The 12099-nt window shown below is 43.5% G+C and overlaps 2 protein-coding genes across 2 annotated transcripts; one reads left to right on the top strand and one right to left on the bottom strand.

Annotated features, from left to right (window-relative positions):
• Positions 1-895: 895 nt before the first annotated feature.
• si:ch211-153b23.3 lies at positions 896-6365 on the bottom strand. Its single transcript, XM_037076029.1, has 12 exons — positions 6264-6365; positions 6108-6141; positions 5041-5234; positions 3434-4948; positions 3259-3351; positions 3053-3157; positions 2520-2629; positions 2225-2416; positions 1972-2134; positions 1687-1852; positions 1498-1592; positions 896-1412 (listed from the first exon to the last, which is right to left on the bottom strand). The coding sequence occupies exons 3-12, from the start codon at positions 5195-5197 to the stop codon at positions 1327-1329; spliced, it is 2682 nt and encodes an 893-aa protein (XP_036931924.1). The 5' UTR covers positions 5198-5234; positions 6108-6141; positions 6264-6365; the 3' UTR covers positions 896-1326.
• Positions 6366-6448: 83 nt separating this feature from the next.
• On the top strand, positions 6449-10574 carry irg1l (immunoresponsive gene 1, like). Its single transcript, XM_037076030.1, has 6 exons — positions 6449-6585; positions 7003-7057; positions 7217-7404; positions 7780-7872; positions 8249-8454; positions 9055-10574. Exons 1-6 carry the CDS (start codon positions 6568-6570, stop codon positions 9980-9982), a joined length of 1488 nt encoding a protein of 495 aa, XP_036931925.1. The 5' UTR covers positions 6449-6567; the 3' UTR covers positions 9983-10574.
• The last annotated feature ends 1525 nt before the right edge of the window (positions 10575-12099 follow it).

Here is a 12099-nt window from a genome sequence, read left to right on the forward strand (position 1 = left end):
ATATGAAAATGCCAGAAACTGAATTAGTTTTATCCGTAGTGCAGCTGCAACGAGAAGTGGGTGCAATACTACATCTTTAATGAGGAAAACACAAGTTCGCCTTAATTAATTCGCGATCCTCTAGCAGCAGCTACTGTGGGGGCATCCTCTGTGCGATTTTATGCAGAGCGATTTTTTTTCTTAAAAGAAACTGTCAGGTCCATCGGTGACACCCGAACCAAGTGAGTTTTGTGCACATCATACGAACTGTGCTGGTGTGCTGTCTGATGTCAGTTGAGTTTTGAACATAAAAACAATGCCCTCTGTGGTCTTTAAAAAAAAAGAGGATCGTCGCTGGTCAAGTATTTGCTTCCCCTATCATCGGCCTCTCTGCTGCCTGTGGCCCTGTGCCTGTAATGCAGTCCGGGATCAGATGTGGAAAAGAATGACTAGTTATGAACTTTTAAATACTACTAATATTACACTGATTAAAATCTGTTAGTCAATCTAGTGACACTCCCACCAGCCTTAATAATGTGTTTAGTGCTACTTAGCAACATGCTCACGTGCAAAACTAAGACCTGCGAAAACGGTGAACATTAAACATCCCTGTTTAAACTTTGTCACTGTGAGCATGTGGCTATGCTGATGTTAGCATTTAGCTCAAAGCATTGCTGGGCTCAAGTGCAGCCTCACAGAGCCACTAGTGTAGCTGCAAACTTCAAGCTCAAGATTGAAATTACAGTACACATGAGGTCACGTTAGCTGCTCAGTTGTTTTGTTTTTCCTTCCCTCTGTCTCCCTTTGTTTCCTGAACCTATCAATTGTCAACTTTTGAATGCTAATCTTCCATCGTATCTATTAAAACTTACATTACTGGTGATTGTTTTGCTTTCATACACAACATCAGTCAAAATTCATTGTTTCTTTTCACAGATTTATTCAGCACAAGATTGTTTAAATACATACAGTAACAGAGGACTTGTTTTGTGTTCCACCTTAAAATGAGCATAAAGGCTAAAATAAATGTTAATACACAGTATAATTTAAATGAATAGATACATATTGATACAATCATTTACTATGTACAAGTCATTTCATAAAGATATTTGGATCTTCATATAACTACACATAAATCCAAAAGGTTTTGTTTTTGTTATTCTGCTGTAACATTTGCCAAAACCTCCACAGTTATACACACTGACAAACACTAATTCACTAGCTTTCATTCTGTTTTTCTCATCTTGTTCATAAAGTGTCCCTGAGCTCATTGAGAGAGCAGAGGAGGCCAATCTTTTAGGGAACTGTGCCCGAAGAGGCTCTCTGCAGAAACGAGGTACGAGACAATCACACCATGGTGCTTTTCACTCTGTCAAAGATCTGTTGGACCTTTACTGCAGGGACACAGCCTTCCCTCACAATGGTGATGGTTCCTGTGAAAAGAGGGTGATAGGCTTGAGTTGGATTCTGTTAAAACTTAAAAAGAGAGAATGTTATGGGGATATTTTTGCATTTTACCTTCATCAATCTTCAGGCAGTTGACCACGGTGGAAGCAACAACTTCATTTGAGTTCCCATCACACAGAACACCTTGGATCTTGTGTCCCAGTCGACTGTGGCAAAGGAGATGGTAGGAGAGGGTGTGTGACTTTATGCGCATGTAGTCGCCACCAGTTAGCAACATGTATTGTGATAGATGACACTTACTTGATGACCATGCTGTGGTGGGTGCTGTCTGGCTCGCCGCTGGGATTGGCTGAGGTAATGGCGAGGGGTCCAGTGATATTACACAGGTGGCCGGTCACTGTATGGTCAGGGACGCGGATCATGATGCTGTCCGTGGTACCAACACGGTCGTAAGCTGGACCCACTCCTACAGCGCATAAATGAAAGGGTAAGGTGAATATGTCAATGATATTTATGTAAGATAAGCTGAACCAGTTGTAAATTGACTCCAGTAACACTGATTTTAAGCTGCTGTGAGCAGTTTACCTAGATTGAGGAGCCAGTCTCCTTTGCGGACGATGCAGCTGATGCCTCCTGGATACACATTCCTCATGAACTCCCAGAGCAGAGGACTAAAGGGAGGCTTTGCTGCCACCAGCTGCTCCACACTGGAGATGCAAATACAGACAGGCTTCTCTGCTGGTCTGTCCTGGATGAGGTCACAGATGGCAGGTCAGTGAGTTTCACAACAAAGATGATTTTTATCAGCTTTTCATGATCTTTTTTTTTTTTGTCTTACTTTAATATTGTAGATTTTCTCTATAGCTTGAGGATTCTTGCAGGAGGCAGCCAGGGCATACACAGTGTCTGTGGGAATACCACACACTGTCCCTTCGTCCAGAAGGCGAGCAATCTTCAGGAGACTACTGGTGAGTCGTGAATCAACTGCAGGACAAGGTGGCTCTGGAGCAGAATCCTGTTTCACTTTCTCCTGAGATGGGCCACACAGGGGGAGGGAAAACTCATTACTTAACACAATGGCTTCTTCTGTAGAACTGACAGAGGAATGCAAGAGGCATTTCCAGATTGGTTACCTTTATTATAGGAGGGCCCATAGGCAGGAGTCTCTGTGAGAAGATGCAGTTCACCAGTGATGCAAGAGCTCCATATATGCAAATTATAGACAGTAGTGCAAGCATGGCCACTGAAAAGAAAATCATGAGAAAATCTTTCAGTAATTGCAAAGATTTTTCAAAGAACAGATTTTATTTCTAATTTAAGGTGCAATATATTAGTTTTTTTTTATTATTATAACCGAAATGAAAAAAAAAAAAGAAAAATGAAATAACAAAAATAACAGTTTCATATTATGTTGAAGACTTCAGTGTGTTGTGTTGCAGAGACATCTACTAAAGTTAGCATGCTAATCAGCTAGCCAACACACTGCCAGTAGTCCAGCTAGCCGCACAGTTAACTGAGCTAACAAGCTAACAGCAGCTACAGTCATGGATACATAAACAGAATACAGTTAGCAGCAGTTAGCAGATACTCTGGTGACATGTTGCACCTTTAAGTTTTCTTTTTGTTCTTTTTAAAGTGCGACCCAAGAGGCCCTTTGTGTACTTACTCTCTAGTTCATACGGCAGTCGCTGCAGAGTGGAAAGCAGGAAGCAAACCAGAACAACCTCCATGACCACTGTTAGAAATAGCAGAACCAGGTTCCTGTACGCAGCTGACATAAACAATGGAAAGAATGAAAATGAAATGAGAACAAGCTCAAAAACAAACATAATAAAATCTATGCTGATGTAAAAGTAATCTTGTCAGTCTTACCGATCAACATAAGGAACGCATTAATGACCAGGAGAGCAATGGCCCCTGCAGTGAAAGCATAGGCTGCCTCGGTAGAAATCTGAAGCAGGTTCCCTAAAGAGAAAACCTGAGATCAGTCTTTTGTGTAATTCACTCAGTACAAGTCTCCATTTGAAACATGTTTGTGCTGACATACCTGCAAACCTAAACCAGGTCCAGGTTGCCCATACTGCTACATAGATGGATGAGATGACTGACCCAAACCGGCCTCCTCCTGTGACTTGCAGCCGGCTGACATAGGCCTGGATGATGGCTCCAGAGATGAGGACCCAAGGGACAGTCAGATGAAGGAAGGCAGGATTCAAACTGAATAATCTTGCATGGAGAGCTGAGAGAGCCGCAACCCCATTTGTAAGGTAGAACAGGGCGTCTGAAGCTTGGTCAGTTTGGGGCAGAGCATTCTGGTCTCGTTGCTTGGCCCTGCTGCAGCTCAAAACCTTCCTCAAGTGCTCTGTAGAGACGGGCTGCGGTCCCACATGGATTAGAGACTTCTCTGCTATGGTGTTGATAAGACGTGAGAAGGTACCATACAGAGAGGCTGCAGTGAACAGGGAGCAAGCTACACCAAAGAAGATGTAGTATCCCTGGAGAGGGATCTGGGGGACTGTTGAGACTGTGAGCAGAACAAACAGCATGTTGTGGATCAGTTCCAGGACATCTGTGTTCAGGCTTCCGACACAGAGCACCAAGCCGGCGGTCACAAAGAACCAATCTCCCACCATTGCTTTCCTGCCTGAGACCAATTCACTGTCCTCCACGAGCAGAACAGATAGCACAAACTCATCCCAAGCCTTGATGAGCCAATACGTGGCATGAAGGCCAAACTTAGTGGTGTGGTAGCAATCTTGGCGCAGATGGGCGTAGTAGCTGGAGAACAGCTGGGCAGCCGCAATGATGGAGACCCATGCAGCTCCCAACCCAAAGGACTTCATGTACCCAAAACTGTAGAACGCAAAGATGAAGGCAGCAATGGTGTCAGAGAAGAAACCTAAGGCCATGGGCTCTGCGTACTTTGTGTTTTTCTTCTTCTCTTGGCCAATGCTCTGGGCGCTACCTGAGTTGGGGGTCCCTAGCAGGAGCACATTAAAGAGTGGGGTACCGAAGCCTTTGAGGATTAGACGCTGAGTCAGACCTTTGGTGAGCAACGCAGCTGAACCATAGACGGCAAAAAGCAGAATGAGCAACTCAAGAACTCCAGAGACCACGAGAGCCCAGGAGCTAGCTACCAGACCCACTGCTTCAAAAATTAAGGTGGCTGTGATGGCCCCAAAGACAAACGGCATGATGTAGTTGACCGTGGCAGAGCAGAAGGCGAGCAGAAAGGAGAGGAAGATATAGGGGACCAGACCAGCGATCGCAGACTCTTTCAAGGACAGGAATAAATGGCTAATTGAGATCTCTGCGGTGGCATTCGAAGATATGTTGCTGGTCATGTTTGTGGACAGGGACAAATTGTTCACCATCTGATGTGGCATAAACACTGTGATAGGAGTTTCAGTTAAGGCACCGAAGTAGATTCGGGTGGCACCAAAACTGCCCCACAGAGCCGCATAGCCGATGAAGGCAGTGCCACTCAGGTGATCATATTTTCTAAAGGAAAGCAGTCCAGCCACCAGTTGGCATATGCCACCGATCAGGATGAGATGAACACCTATAAAAAAAAAAACATGGAATTTAAATTACTAAGACAATTCTATATTACATTTTACCACATTAGTTTAGCAGACACCTTAAAAGTTTTACCTGCAAGTATGTTCTCCACGCCCACTGGTGCAATACCAGTGCGTGCGGTATTGAAGTTCTGTAGAAGCACAAGGAATGCACTGATCCCATTGGACAGAATGCCTAACACTCCTGGTTCACCATAGAAACTGGCTGGAAACCCATCCAAAGTTGCCATTGTATCTTTGTTGTCGGTATGTAGTTTCACTGAGACACTGAAACAAATGACACAGAAAACATGAGAATGAATGCAAACGTACATGTACAACCCCTAAGAGGCTGTGTAAAACATACATAAGAACTGAATGTGATCACTTTCTATACCTTTTTGACACATAGTCAATTGAAAACAGCGGAAAGACAAAATGTTTAATGTTGTAGCTCATAAACTTTATTGATTTTTTTTCAAATATATGCTAATTCTGAATTAAATACCAGCACATTTCAAATAAGCTGGGACAGAGGAAAGTTGTGGAAAAACATTTTTTTTTTTTACTAAAATGCCCCCCCCCCCCCAAAAAAAATAGAATACAGTGTATTGAATGTATAAAAATTACAGTGTTGCTAAATTATGAATGCAATACATCACTCAAGTTGTATGCAGACAAAGAAGTCACTGTTTGTGGATGGAGAGCACAACCTTGTCTCCTGAAAGCTGACCACATGCAGCAAAGTAGCCTTAGTGCTTTTTATTTGTAGGGCATTGTACAAAACACCTTTAAGGACTATAAATACGCCATAAAGCGCAGAGGGCTGTTGTGTGGTCGGGCTCTTTTCTGTCTCACATCTTTAAGCATTCACAGCTGAGAGGATTCAGCCCTGCCCAGTCAAAGGTTCACACAGAATCAGGAGACACAGCAGGGTAGCTGTATTCAACTCTCCTGCTCCGATGTTGAACAGATCTCATAAATACCTTTACAATGTATTACAGAGTATCTTTCAGCTACTTGTAGATATTAAGCCCACATTAAAAAAAAAACAAAAAAAAAAACATATTATCGCCATCAGTTGATTGTGAAGCATTTCAAAGGCTCTGGTCACAAAGTCTTTTTTGCCAGTTAGTAATAAAGAAAATTGAAGGGTCTTACCTGGTGAAGACGCTCCGACAGATGAACTGTTGCTCTGAAGCGGGGATGAAAGTTTGTCATAAATAAGGCCAGAGTGGTGGGTGTAGGAGGAGTTGAAAATTCCCCCACATTATCTTTATAGAGTGCAACCTGAGAGGTGACATCACCACTCCCTACCTGAGAAAACAAGTCACCACTCCTTCCTCCTCCCGTTGTGACGGACGTGATGCTGGTAATGCCAAAGATGATGTTGACGATGACCGCTCTGGAAATCCCTCCTTAATCTGATATGCCTTTTTGAATATTTATGTTCTTCCCTGTTCCTCCCAGGTCAGTATCAGCAGCCATTGTGTGTCCTTGACTATATAAAGTCAGGTACTCTGAATCAAAGCATCAGCATCCTTCACAGCCTGTTGACTGCAAGCCTCCTGCCTTGAAGAGAAAGAAAAAGGAAGAACAAGAGAAACAACTGACTACCACCATGATCTCCACATTACAGGTAAAGACTTATTTATTATAGTTCTTTGTACCTTAGACTCTAATTAAGGGCATAAAACTTGTCGATGCCGGAGTAGGTCAGTTATGAATTATCTGATGAAGTGGTATGGAAGAATTTATAACAGAGTTTTTGTTAAACGTGACAGCACCACCTCAGCAGCACAATAGCTCTTTGAAAAGGGAAAAACATGCTAAGTAACATTGACTTAAGTGATCTAATCCCCACCAAAGGGTGGTTTAATTAGATGTGAGTCTGGCAAAGAAAATGGAAGAAATCACTGCATGTGTTCACTAACTGTAATACATTTAAGATTGATTAAAATTAATTTTAAAAATAGATAAAAAAAAAAAAAGAAAAAGAAAAAAAGAAAATAACGATATTCTGTATTTTTTTTTTTTTTTTTTTTTTATCCTGCAGAAAACCATCAGACCAGTGTGGGCTGTCAGAGGGCTTCATAAATCTGCAGCGGAAGGTAAATTTAACTCTTTGGAACACTCAACTTGATTCCACCCTCTGGTCCGAACACAAGAAGACGTATTTCTCTCAGCTTCAGCTGTTGCAACATTTCTCCTCCACTCACTCCTGACCTCCTTCCCTCTTTCCGCTCACCTCTTGCTCTCTCCACCTACAGTCCTGAAGCTCCCGGCCCCTGAGGACACAGTCACGGCCAGCTATGGGAAGTTCATCAGTGAAGTAAAGCCTCAGCACTTGTCCTCCCTGGTGCTCCAGCGCAGCAAGAGAATGGTGCTCGACAGCATCGGAGTCGGTCTGATCGGCAGCACGACAGACGTGTTTGAACTGGCCCTGCAGCACTGCCAGGTGAGTGTGACACCGGGGAAAGAAAAGAAAACCAAAAACTTTTCTACGGTCTGCAGTTTGATCTGAGGCAATGAGACAGATGAAAGTAATTGCGTGACCTTATACAAACAGTGGTCGTGCAACAGCTGTGTGTGGACAGCTGAGATGAGGGTGAAAAAAGATCACAGGTTATTATTACACTGAATCTGCGGTGACCTTTTTTCTCAAAATGTCTGTGTCTGGCATGTTTCACCTGAGGAGTGACATGTCAGAGCTTAAAGTTCATTTTTTGATGACACGATCTGTAAAAAAAAACAAAACACACACACACACACACACACACACACCACTGTGACGACGCCCTGTGTTTACCCGTCTCCGTCTCTTCCCCTGCAGCTCATGTATGCTGCTGACGACATCAGCTCTGTGTATGGACGCAGGGGCACAAGGCTCTCCCCAACACTGGCGGCCTTCGTCAATGGAGTGGCGGTGAGTGGAGTTAGGTGGAACGAATGGGTCACCACTGCCCCCAGTGCACCAGACAGTTTTAGAACCCTTTACCACAGCCAAACTACATCTATTTTATGCTCTGCTATGGCACTGTCTGGGCTTCAAAACACTCGACTCCACTTTACCCCTCTGTGGAAATTTCCAACAGTATGTAAACAAACACTGCTTGGCTTCCATCCCTAAAGAAGCCATCAGGATGTCAGTCAAAGGATGTCGAGTAAGGAGATGAGCGTAGAGAGCTAAATTGCAGCTAATTATAAACATGTTTTCAGTTTTCAGCTAGTGTTATTGCATGAAGCATAGAAACATGTTCTCGCTTGCAGCCCTTACTATTAATGTGTCTTCTTTTATGCAGACTCACTCCATGGACTTTGATGATACATGGCACCCTGCCACTCATCCCTCTGGAGCAGTCCTTCCTGCTGTGCTAGCACTCAGTGACATGATGCCTGCTAATGGCAAACCTAGTGGCCTGGACTTCCTGCTGGCTTTCAATGTGGGCATTGAAATCCAGGGCAGACTGATGAGGTTCTCTAATGAGGCCCGCAACATCCCCAAGAGGTGAGAGAAGTCAAATTAGGTGTATGTACCGCAATTCATTGGCTAATAAGTGCATTGCAGCAGGTTTTTGCACTTCACTGGATCTCCCCAGGTGATCACTTAATAGGTATAAAGCCAGCTCCTTGTTGAAGAGGTTTTATTTATATTCTATGTGGAGGACAAGTATCCACACGAGTCTACAGAGATCCGTGTTTGACTACTGATCTCTGCAGTGTGGTTTACAAGAGGGCCAGTGCAGCGTAACGTGCAGCCTCTCAGTGGTGTCAATGAGCTGTGAAAGGCGTGTTATTATGTTAATCTCAGGGACAGCAGAGGCTCTGTGGGTAGTGCTTGCACAATTAGCCATGTGGAGGTAAATATCACACAGGACTCCCATTGGCAAGTGTTTACACCACGTCAAATGTCCCACCGCATTACTTGCTTGTTTATCAAATACTGAAATGAAAAGCTTTCCTTGAACACCCTTGAAAGAAGCTGTCTCAGCATGTGGAGACTCACGTAAAATAGTAGTTGTTTGTACGGACACCTCACAAGAGCAAATCATTCAAAACACCTGACCAAAGTCTCTCTGGCTCTTCCCTTCTGTTTTTCCGTCCCCAGGTTTCACCCTCCCAGTGTGGTGGGGACCATGGGGAGTGCAGCTGCCTGCTCTCGCCTCTTGTCTTTGAATCCCTCCCAGTGCAGTCATGCCTTGGCAATAGCTGCTTCTCTGTCTGGAGCCCCGATGGCTAACGCGGCCACTCAGTCTAAACCCCTACACATTGGTAATGCCTCGCGTCTGGGACTGGAGGCTGCTTTGCTGGCCTCCCGAGGCCTGGAGGCGAGTCCTCTGGTCCTGGATGCCGTAGCTGGCGTGGCTGGCTTCAGTGCTTTTTATGAAGACTATGTGCCAGAGCCTTTACAATCACCCCACGATGATGGCCATATGTTCCTGCTAGAGGAGCAGGACATGGGCTTCAAGCGCTTCCCCGCCCATCTGGGGATGCACTGGGTGGCAGATGCTGCAGCCTCGGTCCATAAGATTCTTGTGGGGTTCGGCCCTGGCACTGTCTCCCCAGCTCAAGTCCAAGACATCCTGCTCAGAGTCCCCAAATCAAAGTACATCAACAGGCCTTTCCCTGACTCTGAGCACGAGGCACGCCACTCTTTCCAGTTCAATGCTTGCACCGCTCTCCTGGACGGCGAGGTGACTGTGCAGTCATTCACGCCGGCTGCCATGATGCGCCCTGACCTCCACGCTCTGCTGAGCTGTGTTCGGGTGGAACATCCCCAGGACAACCCAGCTAATTTCGACCGCATGTATGGGGAAGTCCAGGTGACACTTGTCGATGGAGACATGTTGAGGGGACGCTGCGACACCTTCTACGGTCACTGGCGCAACCCGCTGACCAATGAGAGCCTGAGGAAGAAGTTCAGACACAACGCCGGAGCGGTGCTTGCCTCAGAGAAGGTTGAGTGTCTGATTGATGTGGTGGAGGAGCTGGACAGACTCGGGGACTGCAGGGCCCTTCTGTCACAGCTGCAGTGAACACAAACACAACCTATTGTACATAAATACATTATCAGAGGTTTTACTTAAATAATTACAGTAAAATGTTTTGAAAATTATACATTTGTGTACAAATCAGTTCAGGAAAATTTCACAAGAAAGCAGTTTACCAATTGCACTTGATGTTACACTCATATCCCCCTCTTTTGCCAGTGCTGACGGAGCTGTGGCAGCAGATATTTATCTGATGTAAATTGTGCTAAATTATTTATACGATATGATATTTTATTTTACCAAGAAAATTACCAAGAAATGAATGAGTTGTAAAATGTCATCTTGTTATATTGCTATGGGAAGATGAAGGAAGATTTACATATTTGAATACTTTCAAATTTCCTCTTTGACATTTTAACCTTTCATCGGACAAATGTAGAATTTTTGTTTGTGTGTTTTTGTTTTAATAAAACTTGTACGAAAGAAAATCTGAGAAAATAAGAAGTTGTCCTTGGAAACTCTGGAATGTTCTAAAACCTCCTGCCCAGAACATTTTACAGGTATACAGGCTGATTAGTAACAGGTGTTACTAACATGACTGGGTATGAAAGGGGCATCATCAAAAGTCTCAGTTGTTCACAAGCAAGGTGAAGTTCACTACTTTTAATAAACTGTGTTGGTAAATAGTCCAACAGTTAAAGAATAATGTCTCTAAATGCACTTTTTTTTAAAATTACCTTCATTAAACTCAAAGATCATTGGGGCAGACTGTCATTAAAATAATGTTGAATAAAAACATGCAATGCAAAGATAAGACCAGAAATTAACAATAAGTAAATAACTGCACGTAACTTAAGATTTTACCATCTATGATCCATAATGTCATCAAAGTGAAATCTCGTAATCCACGTAAGGTGGATGGTTGAAAACCAACACTGAAGGCCTGTGACCTTTGATCCCTCATGTAGCACTGCATTAATTAACCACCATGGCTGTATAAAGGATTGTACTACGTGGGCTCAAAAACACAGCAGAAAACAACTCTACCTTTGTTGCATCTACAAATCTACCATGTAAAGTAAACACCATATATCAACCGCATGCTGCTGACCTCTCTGGGCCCTAGATCACGAAGTGTCCTGTGCTCTGTCTACATTTCAATTTGTTTTTGGAATATCAAGTCCTCTGGACTTAAAAAAAAAATAACGATCCACATTGCTACCATTGCAAAGTTTAAACACCGGCATCTGTGATGCTATGGGAATGTGTTAGTGCCCATGGCAACTTGAAACATAAGATAAGATGTAAGATATTGATGCCCCTCAGGAGAATTTTGCAGGTAACACAGCAATACAGAGGGAAATAAGTAGCAAAACCTGCACAAATGTGAAGGCACCGTTCATATTGAAAGGTACATACAGGTTTTAGAGCAACATATTCTGCCATCCAGAGAATGTCTTTCTCAAGAGTGTGTGGTGCATTACGCAGCACAAAATACATCAACAGAGACATCGGACTGTTGAGGAACTGAAGTTGGACATAAACCAAGAAAGATAAAAATTCAACAATAATTGTCCTCAGTTCCCACGATAAAGGACATACATCACCTCAGTTTGCACAGTAATCAGTGTCACTTTTAAGCACACTGGTGCCAACAGAAACTTTTAATGCTGGGAAATGGCGTTGTTTTCCTCATTCCACTGTGTGGTCCTGAAGTTAATGTGTGGCAAGACATCAGGAGAGTAAAGTCTAAAACAAGCCCTGATTGGCTGAGAAGATGCCAGAGTAATATAGAGTAAGAGTAATATACAGTAATAATTATTAACACTGGACATATCTTACAGAGAGAGGGCCACCAGACTTTATACACTCCTCTCTAATACAGCTTTATCTATTCAGCATCCTTTGGAAATATTTTGGATGAAAAGACATGCCTGCCATTGGGATCAGGACGGTAAAAGAGGTACATCGTTGCTGGAGCTGCATCAGATCAGACGATGCTGTAAACTTTGAACTGAACTTTAACAATAACGCTTAGTTAAAAGCAGGGAATCGATGGCTGTATCCACAGCATTTAGATACAAAGAAAAGGTCACCACAATGTTCTGTGTTAACAGCAGACAATATATTTCTTAAATGAGCAATGTGGCGGAGATTGCACT

The sequence above is a fragment of the Acanthopagrus latus genome, chromosome 18 (assembly GCF_904848185.1).
Source record: "Acanthopagrus latus isolate v.2019 chromosome 18, fAcaLat1.1, whole genome shotgun sequence".
NCBI classification, from domain to species: Eukaryota; Metazoa; Chordata; class Actinopteri; order Spariformes; family Sparidae; genus Acanthopagrus; species Acanthopagrus latus.